An 18,561-nucleotide genomic window follows, 5' to 3' on the forward strand; every position below is an offset into this window, starting at 1 on the left:
TTAAGAGTTCTGCTGAGGGGGGAAATAAGGCACACCATTAGATTTGTTTAGCATATTACGCCAGGTCTAGTGCCCACCTAGGCCCCCATGCCACACAAGACATTAAGGTAAGACTCCAGAAACAGCCCCAAGGTTGCTTGATGGGATCTGTTCCATGTTAATTCTGAGTAAATATTTGCTATTCAGGTTTTTATATGCTTCACCACCAGCAGGGATTTTGAAAGGTGGGCTTCTCCACCAAACACTTTTCATTTAATTATCAGACCACTTAAACACAAGGTTCCTAAGGCTCTCCCCATTCGCCTTTGTGTTTTCTCTTGCATTTTGCTTCCTTCCTTTTTTCATCCTGACCCTGCCTTCCTTCTTGCTGCCGGTTTTGCTTCTCTCTTGCCCTCATCTGTGTCCTTGGTGTCCAGAGCAAGAAGCACAAAAATTCCTGGATTAAGGGTGAGGCTGAACTTTGAGGTCCTCCTTTGAACCCTCTGCAAGATGGGATCAGGCATGAGGCTGTGGACCCCACCTGAGGGGCTGGGGAGGAGAGGGGCTGGAAGCCTCAAAAGAGGGATGGAAAAGTCTGGAACTTGGGAGGAGACAGCCAGTGAAAGAAGGTTGGGGTCCAATGTGAGAAGGGGAGGAGGAGTTTCTGAGGGTCCTCCTAGGAGCCATTTGATATGGAAACTTACTTTCAGGGCCTACAGGGTTTAATGTATGAGCCGATAATGACCAGAGGAGGGATGGACACCCTCACAGGCCCCTGTGAATGGAGCTGTTCATGGCCCACCCAAGGGCCAGGTCAGGAGACGTTGTCCCTTACCCCTGCCACAGGAGAGCAAAGGATGTTGGCAAGGAGGGAGGGAACACTGGCTAAGCTTAGCTTGCCGCCATATTGAGAAGCCATGGTGAGTCTCACACTTGGACTGAGAGGTCATGTAGGCCAACCCGAGTATTAATCCCCTCTATCCATCCCTAATATTCCTGTAGCATGCAACCTCCTGTGTGCAGAGCTCATTATAGAGCAGTGCTGAGGGTTAAAATCTCCTCGTCCCACTGAGAAAGGTCTTCCTGTTTTCACTGTGCTGTCCTCGTCCCAGGTCCCACCTTGGGGTATCCAGAGAGCTTGTTCAATCCCTCTACCTTGTCAACCCCTCACATATTTGAGTTCACCTGTCAAAGTACTTCTAAGTTCCTTTTCCTGGCTTCAACGATTCCCATTTTTCCCTTGTCAATATTTATCACAATTCCACTATGGAGTCTGTGTGGAAGTTGTAGTTTAATGTCTCCCAGTAGACTGGTTACTTCAGGAGGACAGGAACCACATTCCATTCCCTGCTATAACCCCATGCCCAGCAGAGTGTCAGCAGATAGCAGGCACCAATCAATATCTGCGGGGTGAATTGAAGATGTGGTTTGAATTCCTTTCCTTTACCATCTTCTGCCTCTGCACTCCGCGGTTTCTCTATTTACCTCTTAGAGTGTATTGTGCTGTTTTGACCAGGGAAGACCAGAGTAGGACTACCACCGCCATGCTTGACATCAGGTTGGCAAACTTTTTCTATAAAGGGCCAGATACTACATATTTTACTGGTGATGGTCTTAGTTGTAACTACTGAACTCTTGTCATTACAGCCCCAAAGCAGCCATAGACGATACTTAAACAAATGGTGTGACCATTCCAATAGCACTTTATTTACAAAAACAGACGGTGGGCCGGATTTGGCTTGCAAGGCCGAGTTCTAGGAATTCAGTTCACTGAAATTCTAAGAATTTCGGGCTGGAATTGGATTAGCTTTTAAAAATAATCGTATCAGAGAACTACTAGCAGCCACCCAAGCAAGGAAGAGTAGGCAGGAAAGTGCCCTTGGGCCCCTCGTGGGGACAGCAAGCTCTGTAGAGGGCAAAGAGAAGGCGGTTAACTGCAAGGCCAGTGACTCATCTGAGGTCTTGAAGCAGAGAATGAAGCAGGATGGCTGCTGAGGAGACACTCCCTGTACCCAAGGCCCTGTTGCTGCTGGGCTAGGTCCTCAGTGAGCAACCCAAGAGAGGAGACTCGGGCCCAGCAATGCAGTGCTCAGGGGAGAACATTCTCGCCTAGTAGCAGCGTTACCATCCAGGAGGAGACTGATGGTGACCTGTGAAGCCACTATGACTAAAGGCAATGAATGATCACACATGGTTAAAGTTGGGGATGTAGGCACAGAATGGAGGTATATGGGAATGTGAATTAAGCTGTGCCCATTTGTACATCTGAGATGTGCAGGTAGAATGTTCCTGTGAATTTGGAGCCGCTGAGAGTGTGTGCTCGTGTGTGCACGTACTTCTGTGACTGAACTAACTGGCTGCTTTCTTATTCATTCCTCTTCCTAGACAGGGAGCTCCTGAGGGTAAGCGCTGCTGTTCTTTTCCATCTGCATATTTCCAGCACTCAGCACCGAGTCTGAGATGGGCTCAATCACTTAGTTTAGTTTTAATTAAATGGAATTGATGGTGAGCATTTGATAGAACCGTGGTGTGTTAGCGGGGATTGTACATGCTGCCTTTGCATGTGGAGATGGTGGGTTTGGGTGTATGTCCACGCACTGGGGTCTCTGTAAGCAGATATGGAATCATTGCAGGGCTTACACACACGCATAGGTAGAATAGAGCATTTGGGGGTGTACATCTGAGATGTGCATGCAGACAGGAAGTTGGAGTATGAATATGGGCAGAACCGGAGTCTTCTATGAGTTCATATGATGTGAACATACAGACAATAAAACATTGTGGGATGTTTACATGAAACATACACACAAATAGGGGTTAAGAGTTTATGTGCATGGGTTGTAAGCACGTAGAATGGGGTATAGTGTATGTGTGCACGTGAGGTGTGTACCAATATACCTGAAATGTACATTAAAGGCCAACTTGCAGATAGGCTGGTGGGAGTGTTGGTTTATAGGCATATGTAACAGACATGAGGGTTTGGGGACATATCCAGGGGTAGGGAGTGGGGTGCACATGCAGACAGGACTTGCCTACAACCTGTGTATATGCAGGAGTGTACACTGCAGGCATTGGTCGTTGAGGCTGAGTGTATCTGGTGTGTGCACATGCAGATGTGACTATTAGAGGTGCACACACGTTGGAAGTGTTTAGGCAGGCTTCAGCAATTGGTTGTGTACATAAACGGGGGGGGGTGCGTGCAGAAGCAGTTGTGAGGTACTTATAGGAGTGTTGTTGTTCACATCAGTTCTGAAGGTGCATCTACATGGGGATATACTTGAATATGGCCTTTGGATGGGGTGTCTGAAGGCAGTGAATGCACATGTGGACTTGGGGGTGTGCCTAAAGACCTGTGTCATTGAGTGTGTGTGTGTGTGTGTGTGTGGGTGTGTGCGTGTGAGAGAAGTGTGCATCCAGGCTTGAGAAGGCCCCTCGGGAAGGGGTGCAGAGAGCGGGCTACAGTGTAGGTTGTGCACTCAGCTGTGGGCTCTTTCAAGTGTAAATACTCAAGGGTACCCGTTTGCGATGTGGATTTTTTGAGGCTGTTAGGGTCTGTACATGCCGATGTGGATGGCTGAGTGTGTGCATGCAGAGTGGGGTTTTGGGGGTGTGAGCAGGTGGTAGGGGGGCCTGCCGATGCAGGCAGTTGACCACATGTGCACAACTGGAGGCGTGTCCACGCAGGCATCCGTGTCCTGCATCTGGCAAGTGCTCTAAACTAGGTGCCTCTTCCTTGGGCGAAAGCTCACTCTGGGCTGCCTCTGTCCTTGAACCTAGCTTCCTGGGCAGGAACCGAGGACAAAGCATTAACTGGGCAGAGGCAGGCGAGACTTCAAGGCTAAGTCTTCTTTCAAACTGGCTGCCTTCTCTCAAACTTATTTATTTATGATTAAAAATAAATAAATAAAAATGGGACCCTTTAGCTGTTTGGGGAGGGAGGGAGGTACGGGTTGGGGAGAGAAAGACTTTGGGAAAAAAAAAAAAAAAAAAAAAACAAGGAGAGGGAGAGGGAGGAAGAGAGCAAGGCAACGAGCAATTTAGCTGAGCCGGAGGCAGAAGAGCAGCCACGGCAATGGCAGCAGCTAACGGGCTGACAAGTTGTGTATGTTTTACATGCCCATTAACTCGCTTACTCAATAAAAAATACATAGTTACCACCAGCCAGAAGTGCTTTGCTGATGGAGGTCTGCCCAAGCTGCCTGCCTCCAGTCCATGGTCGCAGGGACAGCCGCTGTCAGGCAGCAGGCAAGAAGTCACCAACCTGTGAATGAGAGAAATTAGGCAGCTCCCAGAGGAAATCAGGCATCAGCACTGTAATAAAATCCAATCAGCTTTCCTCTCTCGGATTCTTTTGGACAATATTAGCTTCTCCAGGGACGCTAACTTGGGTTGGGAACGTGCTGTGTTCTTAGGGGCAGGAGGGAGAAGGAAAGAGGGGAAAGGAGTGGGTGGGCTTGGCGGACAAGGTAGAGAAAGAACAGGGTCCGGGGAGACTCAGCTTTTCAGAGTTAGGGTGCCAGGCTGGGCTCCGGTCCGCAGTATCAACAGCTTCTGCCCAAGCTTGTTTCCATTCATGAATGAATGACCCACGGCAAGTTATCGAGAGAAGGCTGGGTGTACATTTCAGCGTGTGCTCTGACTCTCCTGCAGAAAGTTCGCCTCCATTTGCTCTCAGGGGTTGAGTGAGTACCTGCGGTGTGCGCCGGCTGTGCTGGGTACCGTGCAGGGAATACTAGAAGGGTGTGAGACTCGGTGTCTGGCCTGGGCCAAGGGCCCTCTGGAAGGGACAGAAGATGAGCAGGATAGGCTAGAAAGAACATGAGATTGGGGAGTCCAGCTCTGATTCAGGCTCTGACTTTCTAGCCATGTGGCCATGGAAGGTGATTTATCCTTTCTGGTTTTTTTTTTTTTTTTTTTAATGTCACAGATAAGAGATACACCCAGCTTACGTGATCAAAACCAACACTTCATCAGCATTCAGGTTAACAATGGCATCAGGCTTCCCCTTAGAATAGCTGTAGGAAACTTAAAGGTCCACAGTAATGTCTCCCCAGAACAAAGGGCAGCCTTTCCATAGGTAAATTCAAGTCCCTTTGGTAGCCTATGTAGCCAGCCATCAATCCTGGGCAGACGACTCAAGCTCTCCAAGCTAGGTTTTCAACTGTAAAATGGAGATAGGGATGGTTCCTGTCTCGTGTCTTGTTGTGAGGATTAAATGAGATAATACATGTGTAAATTAGCAAAGGGCTTGACGCACAGCAAGTGCTGAACAAATACAAGCTGTTATTGTCATGAGCTATTATTTGAGGATCTCTAGGGTTCTCTCCAGGGATGTTCTGATATTCTCATGGCCTAAGTCAGAAAGCTTTCAGGGCTATAGGAAGTCGGCAAGTAGGCATCCTTTGGAAAGCCAGCCCTGGTGTATGAGTGAAGCCCACTGGACTGTGGGGTTAGAAATAGTCCATATCCTGGGCTGGGCTCAGTGGCAAGAAGTGAGATGCTGGATTAATGACCTGCACAGGGGCAAGGGTAGGAAAGGAGCAGCCACTTGCCTCTTAGGTGCCGGCACGGAGCTACATAGGAGAGAAGAGCTCACATGAGGGGTGGAAGCCACGCCCCTACCCTTTCACCCCAGCAAAGGCAGATTACTGGACAGGTGATATTTTGTTTTCTGTCCTCCTAGAGTGACTTCCTCTCTCTCGGGCTACCTGCCTACCTGTTACGCAGCTGAGGGCTTAGACTTCCCCCGTGGAAGCCACAGCTGCTGGGGAAAGGGGGGCTGGTCCCTACTCCCCACTCCTCACAGGGAAGATAGTGCAAGTAGCCATCATCAGCATCATCAACATCATCATAAAACTATCGGTGATGCCGCCCCACACGTATTTCATGTTTATGCCAGACACTATTCTAAGTACTTTGCATATACCAAAAGATTTAATCCTTATGACCACCTTTCGAGGGCAGTACTGTTATTATCTCCTTTTATAATAACTGAGAACATGGAGGCACAGAGTTAAGGAAGGGGCCCTGGTCACCCAATAAATCATGAGCTAAAATCCCTCCCTCCCCGACACAGGGGGCATCTTTCTCAGGCAAGAGAACCCTTGCAGGTCTCTGGTACAAGTCCAAGGGCAAACTCAAATTCAACACTTTTAAGAAAATAAAAATGTTGGAAGGTAATGCATTCAGATGTTAGCAGTGCTTGCCGTAGGTCATGGCCTCCCCTTCTACTTTTTAATATTGTTCCTATTTTTCTCAAGTTAAGTACAATATATTTGTTGGTAATGTGAAAAAAATGAAACTAAGTTCTATTGAAACAGTGAAGGCACCTCTCTGTTCCCCAGAACTTCGCGCAGCTCTGGAGGGCCCTCAGGGCTGCGGGAAAGCCGGACACCACCCGGCAGGCCTCTGGGCCCTGCCGAACTGCTCCTTGTGGTCCAGAGCAGCAGGGAGGCTGCATTAAACAGCTCAGGCCGGTTTGTTTGCTGAAGTCAGAGGCCAAAATCCAGGCTCTGATTCGCTGTCGCCCGAGGGAATTTGCTGGGAGGTTCGGGCGAGGCTACCGGGCAGCTTACAGAGCTGCTTCCCAAACAGGCTCGTGTATGAGCCAGAAGTACTCAGAGCTGCCCCAGAGCCAGTGCAGGGCCCCTGCTTGGCTCCGATAAACACTGCACAGCCTTGAAGGCTCAGAGACAGATTTAGAAGTAGAAGGACTAAGGCTTTTGTGGGGTAGACCCTCCTGGTCCACCCATGTATTTCCTCACACCAGGGCCCAGGCCTTGGGCCCTGCCGCTACGTGTCTGCCCATCTCCTCCACCACCTGCCTTTATTCCCTGACACTCTCTCTGGTCCCAGGTCCACCTTCTCCGGGGCCTCGAGGCGCATGGAGGGTCCACGGAAGGAGACAAGGAAGGAGGGAGAGAAAGAGGAGTGGGGAGAGGAAGGGGAGGGTGCAAGGTCTGGGCAGGCTGGGTCTGGGGGCGCTGGGAGGACCAGGCACAGCGGCCAAACTGCAGGCTCCTCTGCTCTTTCCCGGGCCGCTCGGATCCTCCACCCAGGCCCGGCTTTTCTCTAGAGAGAAGGCAGCTGTCAGAAGCGCAGAGGGGATGCCCTTGATGACAGCGTAAGAGGCAGAGTTGCAGAAGCAGCGCTGCCCGCAACGGTCAGCGTCCCGGAGGCCATTGTCCAGACCACAGCCAGCCTGCGGAGGAGGGCCCTAGGGGCCGGCCCTGCACCCCACCCACCGAGCCAGCCTGAGCCCGCTGACCCGCCGCCCCTGCCCTCCTGGGAGGCTGCCCTCCTGCACAGCCCATCCTGCAGGGAGAGAGGAGGTAGCTCAAGGGGGCTGAGGGGTTCGCCTTTGTCCCCCTCGAAACTTCCAGCGGATTGTTGCGAGGGGCAGGGGCTGCTTGGGTTCGGGCACTCTCTGCTTGAGTGTGTAGTGTTGATTATGCCTGGTTAAAGATCATTAAAGCCTCTGCTGGGGGAGCTGACAGACAAGGAGACTGGACTAATATTAGAACACCCTGTCACAACTGGTGAAAAGGCGGGCTTGGTTTTATAGGGAGTTTAGTCAGAGCTGCGTGTAAAACCCCTGGGGCTGCTCTGGAGTGTACGCATCCCCTCCATTAGGAAAGCCCCATGGGACTATTCAGCTGCAGTGTTTATTACAACCAAAGCTGCATATCGTAGATATAGTATTAGCTGCTTTTATTCAGCTTTCTTGCGCTTGATTGCCCTGGCTCCTAGTGGCTCTGTCCTGTGTGCCCAGGCAGCCGCCTGGTCAAAGGGCACAGGCATAGGCTGGATTGGGAAGGTGCACCCGTGTGTATTTACATGTGTGCATGTGTGTGCGTGCGTGTGTGTGTGTGCACGCACACGATGGGCTGGAGATGGGGTAGCTCCAGAGCTCCCCCTTCTGGGGGACGCTGGGGAGAAACTTCTGTTATGCCTGCCCCAGAACTATCCAGCAAGACTCATGTTTCCTTTCACCCCAGCCTGGTGGCTGAAGATTGAATCGAGAAAGTAAGGTCTGTCCTCTTTTGACAAAACATGAATTGAAACTTAGAAAACTTGCATCCCCGAGAGACTGTTTGCCTAAGAAATCTCAGAGTGATGGTTTAGACTGAGTGGCGGCCAAGAGTCACTTCTGCCACTTATTAGCTGTGTGACCTTGGGCAAGTCAGCTAACTTCTTGGGGCCTGGTTTCTTCATATGGGTATAATGAAAATGGTGCCTGCCTTGCTGGGGTGTTCTAAGAATTACATGGACATTACAAGCAAAGTACCTGGCACGTTGTATATACTTCACGCTAGTTAGTGCTGTCATGTCTGATTCTTGCATTTGTAGCTGATTATTCCACTATATTCTAAATGGGATTCAATCTACAAATATTTAGTTTAAACAAAACTTTTCTGGAAGACTTTCCTTACAGAAAACATGGTCTACTTACAGAAGCGGAATGGTCACAGAAGAATGTTCATCAACTCCTCCCCAACTGGAGGGCTCATGGAGCATTGGGAAGAAGCTGAGACCCAGGTGGGAGAGCTCCGGGGCCAGCTGTGTCTCTGTGCACTGGGGTGGGGACGGGACACCTGGCCCGCTGGGTCTGAGATGACGTGGAGCAGGGTCTGGGCCAGCCAGCCCAGTTCAGGTGGACACAGAGCTGGAGGCCAGCCCAGCAGACATTGCTCACTCAGAATGGATACCGAGTGTAAGTAACAGACGAGGCGTCACACCAGGGCAGAGGTAAAAGCAGAAGCTTGGTTAGGTGAGCAGCTAAGAGGAAGCTGGTTACATGTCTGGGTCTCATGCCAGCCAAGAGTCTGAGAGCAGAGGAATCCATGACTTGTTTTCACTGAACTCCCGCAGTCCTTTTTATTTGTTTTAGGTCTCCCATATACTTAATTTTTTAAAATTGAAGTATAGTTGATGTACAATGTTGAACCCATCTCTGCTGTACAGCCAAGTGACTCAGTTATACACATAGAGATGTTCTTTTTAAAATATTCTTTTCCATTATGGTTTATCCCAGGAGATGAGACATTGTTCCCTGTGCTACAGTAGGACCTTGTTATTTATCCATTCTAAATGTAATAGCTTGCATCTCCCAACCCCAAATTCCCAGTTCATCCCTCTCCCTCCCTCCCTCCCCCTTGGTAACCACAAATCTCTATGTCTGAGTCTGTTTCTGTTTCGTAGATAGGTTCATTTGTGTCATATTTTAGATTCCACATATAAGTGATATCATATGGTATTTGTCTTTCTCTTTCTGACTTACTTCACTTAGTGTGATAATCTCTAGTTGCATCCATGTTGCTGCAAATGGCATTATTGCATTCTTTTTTTATGGCTGAGTAGTATTCCGTTGTATATATGTACCACATTTTCTTTATCCATTTGTCTGTCCATGGACATTTAGGTTGTTTCCATGTTTTAGCTATTGTGAATAGTGCTGCTATGAACATAGGGGTGCATGTGCCTTTTTGAATTATAGTTTTGTGCATGTAGATGCCCAGGAGTGGGATTGCTGGATCATATGGTAATTCTATTTTTAGTTTACTGAGGAAACTTCATACTGTTTTCCATAGTTCTGCAGCCCTTTTTATAAATGTCTATCACAAGACTCAGCAGCTGGCTTCCTTTTTTTTTTTTTCTCATAGAGCATGGCGTTTAAGACTGATGTCTCTGGAGCTGGATTACTGGGTTCAAATCCCTGACTGTTCAGCTCTCTGTGACCTTGAGGAAGCTACCTCTATGCCTCAGTTTTCTCCTCTTTAAAATGGGTACAGTAATAGTGCTTACTTCATAGGGTTATTGTGAGGGTTAAATGAGATGATACACACAAAGTATGTAGGGCAGTGCCAGGTGGTAATAAGCCTCAGTGTCAGCTACCATCATAGTGGTGGTCTCTCAGTCGCCTCCAATACACTGAGCTCCCCTCAAGAGTAGGGACCTACGCTCATGGTTTCTGTGTTCACAAGACTCATCCAGGGGCTGAGCACATAATGAGCACACAGTGGGTATTTTTGGAACTGTGAATCAGGTAGGATGGGGCATTGTCACACCTAGCATGGTAGGGTGCCCTGAACCTGCCAGGAAGCAGCAAAGTCAAAGATGAAAGACAGAGCACGGTCAGATACCAGGCTGGGTATTACCAGCACAGAACTGAGGTGAGGAGCAGAAGCTGATGGCAGGGGTTTCCATGTCTGATGAGAGCTCAGTAGTGGAATCAGAATCCAAGGTGCAAATCTGAAGAAAGGGTGGTAGAGGAAGGTGAGAGGGCCCTGGTCAGCCCGGACAGAAGAGGTTTGAACAGCATCTTTCTGATGGTGGTGGGGCAGCGGGCTTGGGGTGTGATGGGGTAGAATCTGATTATGGAGTTCCCATGGGCTTGCACCTACCGAGATACCCCAAACTTGGCAAGAGACGACTGAAGTTCTCTGAGGAAGGTGAAGAAAGTTAATCAGATTGCAGACGTTGATAGGCACGACATGGAAATCCAGGCTATTGGGATATTGTAAAATAAAGAAATAAACCAGTATTTGTGAGCCTTCCCTAACAGAAAATGTTACAAATTATTTTTTGTAAAATGTTTGAATAATAGTAAAATTCAAAGAAGAAATTAAAACATTCCAAATCCCACCTCCAAGAGATAATAACTATTAATATTTTGGTCAACACTTGTCGGCAGATGGCCACTGCCCTCCCTGCCATCCCCAATGAACATATATTCTAAGAAAAAACAAAACAAAACAAAAAAACCACAAAAACTTGATGGTTGGTTAGCAAATGCAGCTTCAAAGTGGGCCCTGATCCTCTCCCCGCCTCTCTGTTCCAACCAGATTGCAACCTTTAAGCCCCTTCTACCTGAAGCCAACAATGCCTTAGGCGTTTAGTTATCTAAGACACACATACAGATTTCTGCATATAACTTTACATAGATGGGCTCAGACTTTGCATGCTGTTCTGTGATTTCTTCTCACTTCATAAAATGTCAGACATCTTTCCAAGTCAATAAATATAAAGCTGCATTATCATTTTTAATGACTGCATACTATTTTGCTGTTTTGTATGTTTCACACTCATCTGAACCATTCCCCTATTGATTGAACAAACATTGTTTTGCTTATACCTTTTCACACTTAGGTGATTGCTCTCATAGGGTAAATTCCTAGAAATAGGATTACTAAGTAAATAATCACACATATTTTATATTTTGATACATAAAACTGTCTTCCAGATAGATTCTCACCCTTCCAGCCATGTAAAATATTGTCCATTTCTTCCTCCAGTTAACAAAGTAGATTTTGCCAGGTTTTTTTTTTTTTAAAACCTATGCTAATCTGATGTGTAAAAATAACATCTCGTTCCTTTTCTTTGACTATTGTTGAGGCGAAATTGTTTTCATGTGTTTATTGGCCCTTAGTATGTCTTTGTTTGCAATTTGCCTGAATATTAAAAATCATAAGAAAAACTACAAATATAAGAAAATGCCATGTTGTAGAAGAATATCGATATAAGGAAATGTTTAGAATACATTCCAAAGTGATTAAAGTGCAGACTGTAGAGCATTTTTACAGTATAATATTTTTATTAAAAAATATAAGAAGACGCAAAGACTAAAGATGAAAATAACACATTCCAAAAAGCTTGGCAAACAGGTTTTTTTTTAAAAAAATGCTTACTCTTGGTTTTCAAGTTTTCTTGCAATTGGAATGATTACTTTTATAATTGGAAAAAAATCCCAGTAAGTGTTAATAAAGCCAAAAAATATCTTTTAGGTAATCTGTACTACCCTACTACTCCTTCTGTGCAGACGGTCATAAAATGATAGGCTCCTTGAGCTACAAGAAAACTTAAATATCGTATGCTCTCTGCTTCCCCATTTTAGAAAAGAGATAACTGCAGCCCAGAGAAGTTAAATGACCCGGCCAAGGTCTGCCAGCCAGTGGAGACAGGAGAGGAGTGAGGTAACATTCTATGAAATGCCAGCAAAGAAGGTAAGAACGCCCCACTCCCACCCTCACTCCCTCTTCTGCGGGGGGTCCTGCCTGGTGGATAGAGAACCAGGACTGTACTTAAAGTGCAGCAGGGTGAATTTGAGTTCCACTTCGTATGTGATCCCGGAATCAGTGGTAGAAAGGATTGCAGAAATCTGGAGATCTTAAGGACCAGGAGACCCAGTGTCTGTCTGTCCAAGGTGAGGAGTCAATCCTGCCTGAGGTAAAAGGAATGACAGGTGATTTCTGAAGTCCAGAGACTTGAGGTGCTGGACAGTAGGGAGAGCTCAGCTCACACCAAATGGCCCCGCCCAGCTCCTCCTTGTTCAGGCCGCCCACGCCATCCTCAGGAAGCCCTCAGGAGCCCTGGCGGGTGACCCTGCACTGCCCCCGAAGCCCCATCCCAGCTGTTCCTCCCCAGCAACCCCAGGCCCTCCCCAAGCCCCTTCCCTACCCTCCCTTGGAGACCTTGGAATCGGTGTTTTGTTTTGCAATTTGTTGCAGGGTTTTTTTTCCTTCCCTTTCTTTCTGAAGCCTGTCTGGGATTCTGCTCCACACTGAGGTTGGAAAGAACAGCATGGCTGCCTCTGGAAATCTTGTTTCCCGTGCCACATGACATCAGTGGGTTATATTGCAACTTTCCACATGGCTGCCCAGACACAGACAGTTGTGTTTATGAAAATCCTCATGATACAGGCTTGGCGCCTCCCTGGCACTCAAGGATCAAGTCTCTTTCTCGGGCTGCGGCGTGTTCTGCTTAGAGGAGCAGCTGACAAAGGGCGGTTTGGAAGGCCAGGTTCCCTGCCAGGTGCTTGGTGGTGGGGCGGGGAGGGAGGCCTCAGATCCCTCTCCATCCCAAGAGAGTAAGAGCATCTTGGCCTGCGCTGCACCCACCTCCATTCCGGGGGGCCTCAGCTGCGCATAATCAGGGTTTTTTTTTTGACAGTGGGGTCAGTTGGGGTTGGGTTGGGGGGGAAGTTCTGGTCTGGGGGTCAGAACCCCTGTTTTGGCTAGTTCTGTTGCTGACCTCTGGTGTGGTTTGGGGTAAGGCACTTCACCAATGTGGGTCTCAATGCTTCCTTTCAATTTCCCAAAACTGGAAGAATGATTTCCACAACCCCCCTACCAATGTGGGGCTAGGGATTCAATGCCAAGAAATACAGAGACACATTTGGAGAGAAGCTCCGTGGACTTAGGGAAGCCATCTCAACTCTCCAAACTTCAGTTTTCCCTTCTATAAGATAATGGTGTAAATTAGTTGGTTCCTAAGGTCCTTCCAGTTCCAAGAAAAAAAAAAATCATGACTTTGTGACTTTCAAATCTCTAGGCACGAACACTAAAATATTAGTTAATACTCAGGGACCAAAGCCACCCAGGAATCTTAAGTATGAGTCAAAGCTTAGGAGGGTTAATTTAGGGTAAATTCAGTGAATTGTGGAGCTATATATTCCTTTGCATAACAGCCCTTTGGACCATAAGTGCTCCCTACGGTGATGTCTGGGGGTATCTAGGCCCTCCCTAACCTCCTGTTACTCCCTCTTAGAGCTCCTGGTGCTGGTGGGCCTGGGATCCAGTCTCTGCTTGGCTGGGCCATGGGACATTCTCCCTGTGATGGCTGCCCTGGCAGCCCAACCAGAATGGAAGCACTAGGCAGCAAAAACCATGCTTTGGGGTCTTTGCATCCCCCATAGTCCCATGCTCAATGATCTCCCTCCCTCCCCTTCCCCCTCCCTCCTCCCCTCCCCTCCCCTCCCTTCCCTCCCTCCCTCCCCCCTCCCCTCCCCTCCCTCCTCCCCTCCCCTCTCCTCCCCTCCCTTCCCTCCCTCCCTCCCTCCCTTCCTTCCTTCCTTCCTTCCTTCCTTCCCACGCCTTGAACAACACACGGAAAGACACGGTCTAGTGGAAAGTAAACATTCAGCATACTTCCTGGGTCCCTCCACTCCCACCCACCCACCCACCCCAGGGAATACTAACAAACAACAAGAGCAGCAGCTAACATTTATTAAGCTCCTACTGTGTACCAGGCTCTGCTCTGAGAGCTGTATGTGGATAATTCTCACAACGATCCCACGAGACACGCACTCTCATTATCCTGCCCTTTAGAGTGAAGGATACAAAGGCACAGGGAGGTGAGGTCACCGTCCAAGGTCACGCAGGAAGTGGTGGAATCTAGGTTCAAATCTAGGCAGGATGACTTCAGAGTTCACTTGGCCACTGCACCAAAGGGTCTTTGGACCCAAATGTTAAAGAAAAGAGAGGAGGAAGGGACCGGTTTTCCCCAGGAGGACTGGGAAGGGTCTCCTAGAGGAGAGGCTGTTATAGGAGGATTGCAGAGGATGAATAAGAGCTCCTGGAGTAGGGCGGTAACCAGGGCCCCAGCTCTAGCCAACAGCTGGGAGGGCCCAATCGAGGAGAGGAGACGGCAGTGCCTCCACCACACCATCCTTCTTCAGTGACTCTTTCCTCAGAGAAAAGGAGGTGACGTCACAGAGGGGCATCCAGGGACTCTTACCCTCTCACAGAGGGACTGGAGACCTTGTCCTTTTCACACCCATCAGGGCTCCCATCCCCTACAACATAACAAGCTTCGGTACCAACTTCTTGGAATCCTACAAAGGGGGGAAAAAAGTCTTGGACAAGGCTGAGAAAGAGAGTGTCTAGACACAGCAGTCACTGGAAGGCCTGAGAAGAATGGGGGGGGCCCTGAGTGCGGAGGGGAGCCAGGCCAGGCTGGGCGAGTCCCCACCCTTCCAGCCTCCCGACCAGTTTCCCTGCCTGCCAACTGCAGCGCTGCTCTGGATTCAGTGACAGTCTTCTCAGGCGTGATTTAGAAGGGGCTGTGCTGAGCGGTCATCCCTTCCTAATGGGCCTGAGTCATAATTCTCAGCAACCATCCTCCTCTCCCCCATTCCCACCCCTTCCCTGTGGCTACTGCTCTGAGGCAGTTAGAGCAGATTTAAGATCAAAGTCAAATCAGATTCACCAAACAAGGTGTCAGGCCAGGCAGGAGGGGCTGGGGGCTCAGAGTTATAGCCCGGAAGGCCTGGCAGTTTCTTGGAGACTATTAAGTGAGTATATTTTATGGCCAGACACAATGCTGAGAGAACCATCCGTAACACAGTTACAGGAAACTTCCCCACGCGTCTCAGGGATGCTGTAGATGGCTGGTGGGTGATGAGTAAGCATACATTTGTGCCCATCAGGCATTCCTGAGGGTCCCACCTGCTGGTGACTTGCTGCCTGGCTCCATCCTTAGGAACCAGGCAGACTCGGGGGCAGGATTACTTCCCAGAAAGGGTCAGGAGGTGTGCTCTGCATTTAGAGAGCAATGAATTCTGAAGATGGAGGGGGCTCATTTTACCAATGGAAGAATGGACGCTCAGAGACAGGAAGAGCCCTTCTTGCCTGCAGTCACACTGCTCCTGGGAACCAGAAATGGGTCTCCTGACTCCAAGGCCAGTGCTTTTTCAGGCTGCCAAGTCTCCCAGTCTTCTGTGGAAAAAGGCAGAAAGCAGATTTCCCCCACATATCCTACCGGTTAGGATTCTGTGCCTAACATCCCCAATGATGAGTCTTTACTAGTTTTGAAGGTAATTTTCAGGAATCTTGCAGACCTCAGGTCCAGGTTAGGTCCCTGGTGTCCACTGGGGTGGAGATCATAGCGTCCATTCTGGGCTCATGTTCCATGAGGGATGCCCTCACCTGGGATCCCCTAGTCATTCAAGCCCTAGATCATGAGATCCGAGGAATGTCCCGCCCTCCCTACAAGAACACCAATCTATCAATATCTGAAGTCAGGGATGTATTTATTCATCTTTGCATCATATAAGATGGCGCCTGGTGCCTAAGAAGTATTCAGCGGATATATGCTAAATTAATGAGTGCACCTAAGCCATCCCCTTTACCATCAATTCACAAAGGAGGAAGTTGACGTGCACAGAGGTACCGTTACTTGGTCAAGGTCACACAGTGACAGTGACAGGACCCGGATGAGGACCAAGGTCTTTATCTCCGGTGCCCTGCGCTCTGCCCTCTACAACAATTGTCCCCTCTCAGATTCCCCAGGGCTGAACTAATATTGATCCAGAATGAATCCTCTGCTTCCTTCCCGCTGGGAAAATCCAGTTGTGCCATCCATTCTAGCTGTTGGGGTCCCACTTTAGAGTGGGTGGGATTTAGAGGAAGATGGCACCTCCTCTTGTGGAGCCCTGGGGCCCCTCTCCCCTCTGCAGCCACCAGCCCTCCCCTTTCTGGAGTCAGTGCAGAGCTCTTGCTGGACATCTCTGAAGACCTGGAGAGGCTCTGGGGAAACAAAACCCAGGGGACCCAGCTGCTTCCCTGTCAAGTCCAGCTGCCCTGAGGGCTGCCAGCTTGACAAGTGGCATTAGAATAAAAAACCTCACAGTGGCAGCTGCAGGCTCTGTGCCAGGGCCTTGGGCGTCCCTGCCTGGTGCCATTCACTGTCACCAGGGGCAGGCACCTGCCAGCCAGAGGTGTATGGCTGTGTCTCAGGCCCGGGTCCCAGACCCTGAGCACCTCCTGCTCTCTGGTCTCCGGCAGCAGCTCTGTCAGCAACCCAGCAGCCCACCCAGGCACCTCTGAGCCCTTTCCCCAGGGGGCAAAGAGCTTCCCTGCCTTTGTCCCAGCTTTTCCTTGTCCCGAGGAGGGCCCCAAATGCCCCAGGCCCCTCCAGTTTCCTGATGGGAAAATTCTGCTCTTCCAGCGTGACTCAGCTTAATTCCTCCCATGTCCCTCACACTTCTCTTTCCTAATTTTTTTTTCTCTCTGTCTAGGATGCCCTGTGCCCACCCTCAATTTCTCATCTGGGGTGAGAGAGGGAATCTGTGAAGTGCTAATGGGGATGAGGACCTCGGTCTTGCTCAAGAGCAGGGGGGCACACTTTCCTGGATTCTCTGCCTAACGCCCTGGATAATAAGTCTTTACTATGTGGGTAGAGATGCGCGGGGCAGCAGTCGCCCTTGTTGACAATAAATGGCAGGCCCTCCAAGGTGAAAGGCAGAGGAGACCTCGGGGCTGTGGTGCAGACAGGAGGCTGGGACCAGATAAAGTGACCTTCCTCTTGGATCCCCCTCCCCCAGGTACCATGACCAAGGTCTTGTTGCCCCCTCTCCAACCTTTGTAACTTGGATACACAGATAAGGCCTGAAAACCTTCCCTGGGTTTCCAAAGCACGGACTTTATTAAAACAGAGCAAAGCTAGTGGAAGACAGAAGAATAGCAACTACAATAAACAAACAGCTTATGAGCCCTCTTCTGCCCTGGGTCCAGCTGGTCACTGGTCACCCCGGGGCTTTCTACCTGGGACATACAAATGTGGGAGCAGCCCATTCTCCCCCTCCTTCTTCCCTTTCCTCTCTTTCTCCTCCTCCTTTTCTTCTTCCCCCTCCTCCTCTTCCTCTCCTTCCTCCCCTCCCCTCCCCCTCCTCCCCCCTTCTCTCCCGGACTTCCCTCTCCTCCTCCTCCTTCCTCACACTGAGGCCCACTGGTCTTCTCTTGGTTCCTGCCCTGGGCCTTTCTGACTGTCCACCTCCCCAGTACCCTCCCCTCTCACAGCCAACGCACCCTGTTCTTGTCTTTCATGGCCCCGCCCAAATTATGAAATTGTATACTTTTGTGTAAATACTTACCTTAAAAATACTTATCAGTTAATATGTCCTTCCTTTCCTTTGTAAATTACTTTTTAACCGAAGTGATAGACACACAAAATTTAAACATCAAATAACTTCAAGAGGTTTTGCGAGAAAGGCACCAGGCCCTTTCCACCCTCCAGAGTCAACCACTTCCAACTCTGGGCTGTTTCTCCTGGTGTTTATATCTCTTCATCTAAGCAACATATTCACACTTCCACCTTTTTCTTAACATCTTATGACAAAAATTTTCAAACATATAAAAAAGTTGTATTTACAGCGGACATCCATAAATCCACCATCTAATTCTACAATTAATATTTTGTGATCATTGCTCTATCACATAACTTTGTAATTTTCCATCCTTCTATCCATCTGTCACTCTCTCTTATCTTTTGGTACATTTCCAAGTCAGTTGCAGATACGAGTACACTTTAGTCATCCCTAAACACTTCACCATACATATCATTAGAATTCAATATTTGCCTGTGGTTCTTTTCTCCTTCCTTTTGAGATAAATTTTACAGGCAGTGAAATGTGCAGATCTTCAGCGCACAGATCCATGAGGTCAGAGCTATGCATGTGACTATGTAACCAAACTGCCACCTAAAAACAGAACTTTACCGTCCCCCTGGGGAATTCCCTCAGGCACCCTCGCAGTAAATACCGACGGCTGCCCACATAAGGCAGGCAGCTGTTTCTTCTTTTTCTTTTTTTAACTCTATTTTTTGACAAAACAATTTTTTGATCTTGTCTACTGACTTCCTATTATGGCATGAATCTTAGCTCATAGCTTTGCCTCCCCATAATATACTTATATCACATTTTGAAAATTAAATCTATATTCTCTTCTTCCACAACAAGAAGTAAAACATGTCCACTCCTGAGACAGGACTCTATGATGGTTCTGTTTCCTTTCTTGGGCAACTTTA

The 18,561-nt window shown here is 48.7% G+C and overlaps 1 protein-coding gene across 2 annotated transcripts in view; it reads left to right on the forward strand.

Annotated features, from left to right (window-relative positions):
- Positions 1-13,667, forward strand: part of LOC309637082 (uncharacterized protein) — a 116,882-nt gene extending 103,215 nt beyond the window's left edge. The window contains exon 4 of one of the 2 annotated variants that reach the window (XM_082411188.1): positions 11,873-13,667. In XM_082411188.1, the coding sequence (XP_082267314.1) occupies positions 11,873-11,903 (31 nt within the window). In that variant the 3' untranslated portion in view covers positions 11,904-13,667. Of the gene's footprint in view, positions 1-8,433; positions 8,827-11,872 lie in introns of those variants that run through there. The other variant, XM_082411187.1, reaches the window with a different exon arrangement.
- Positions 13,668-18,561: the final 4,894 nt, after the last annotated feature.

This window comes from Balaenoptera physalus (assembly GCF_965194825.1).
Source record: "Balaenoptera physalus genome assembly, chromosome: 10".
Lineage (NCBI taxonomy): Eukaryota > Metazoa > Chordata > Mammalia > Artiodactyla > Balaenopteridae > Balaenoptera > Balaenoptera physalus.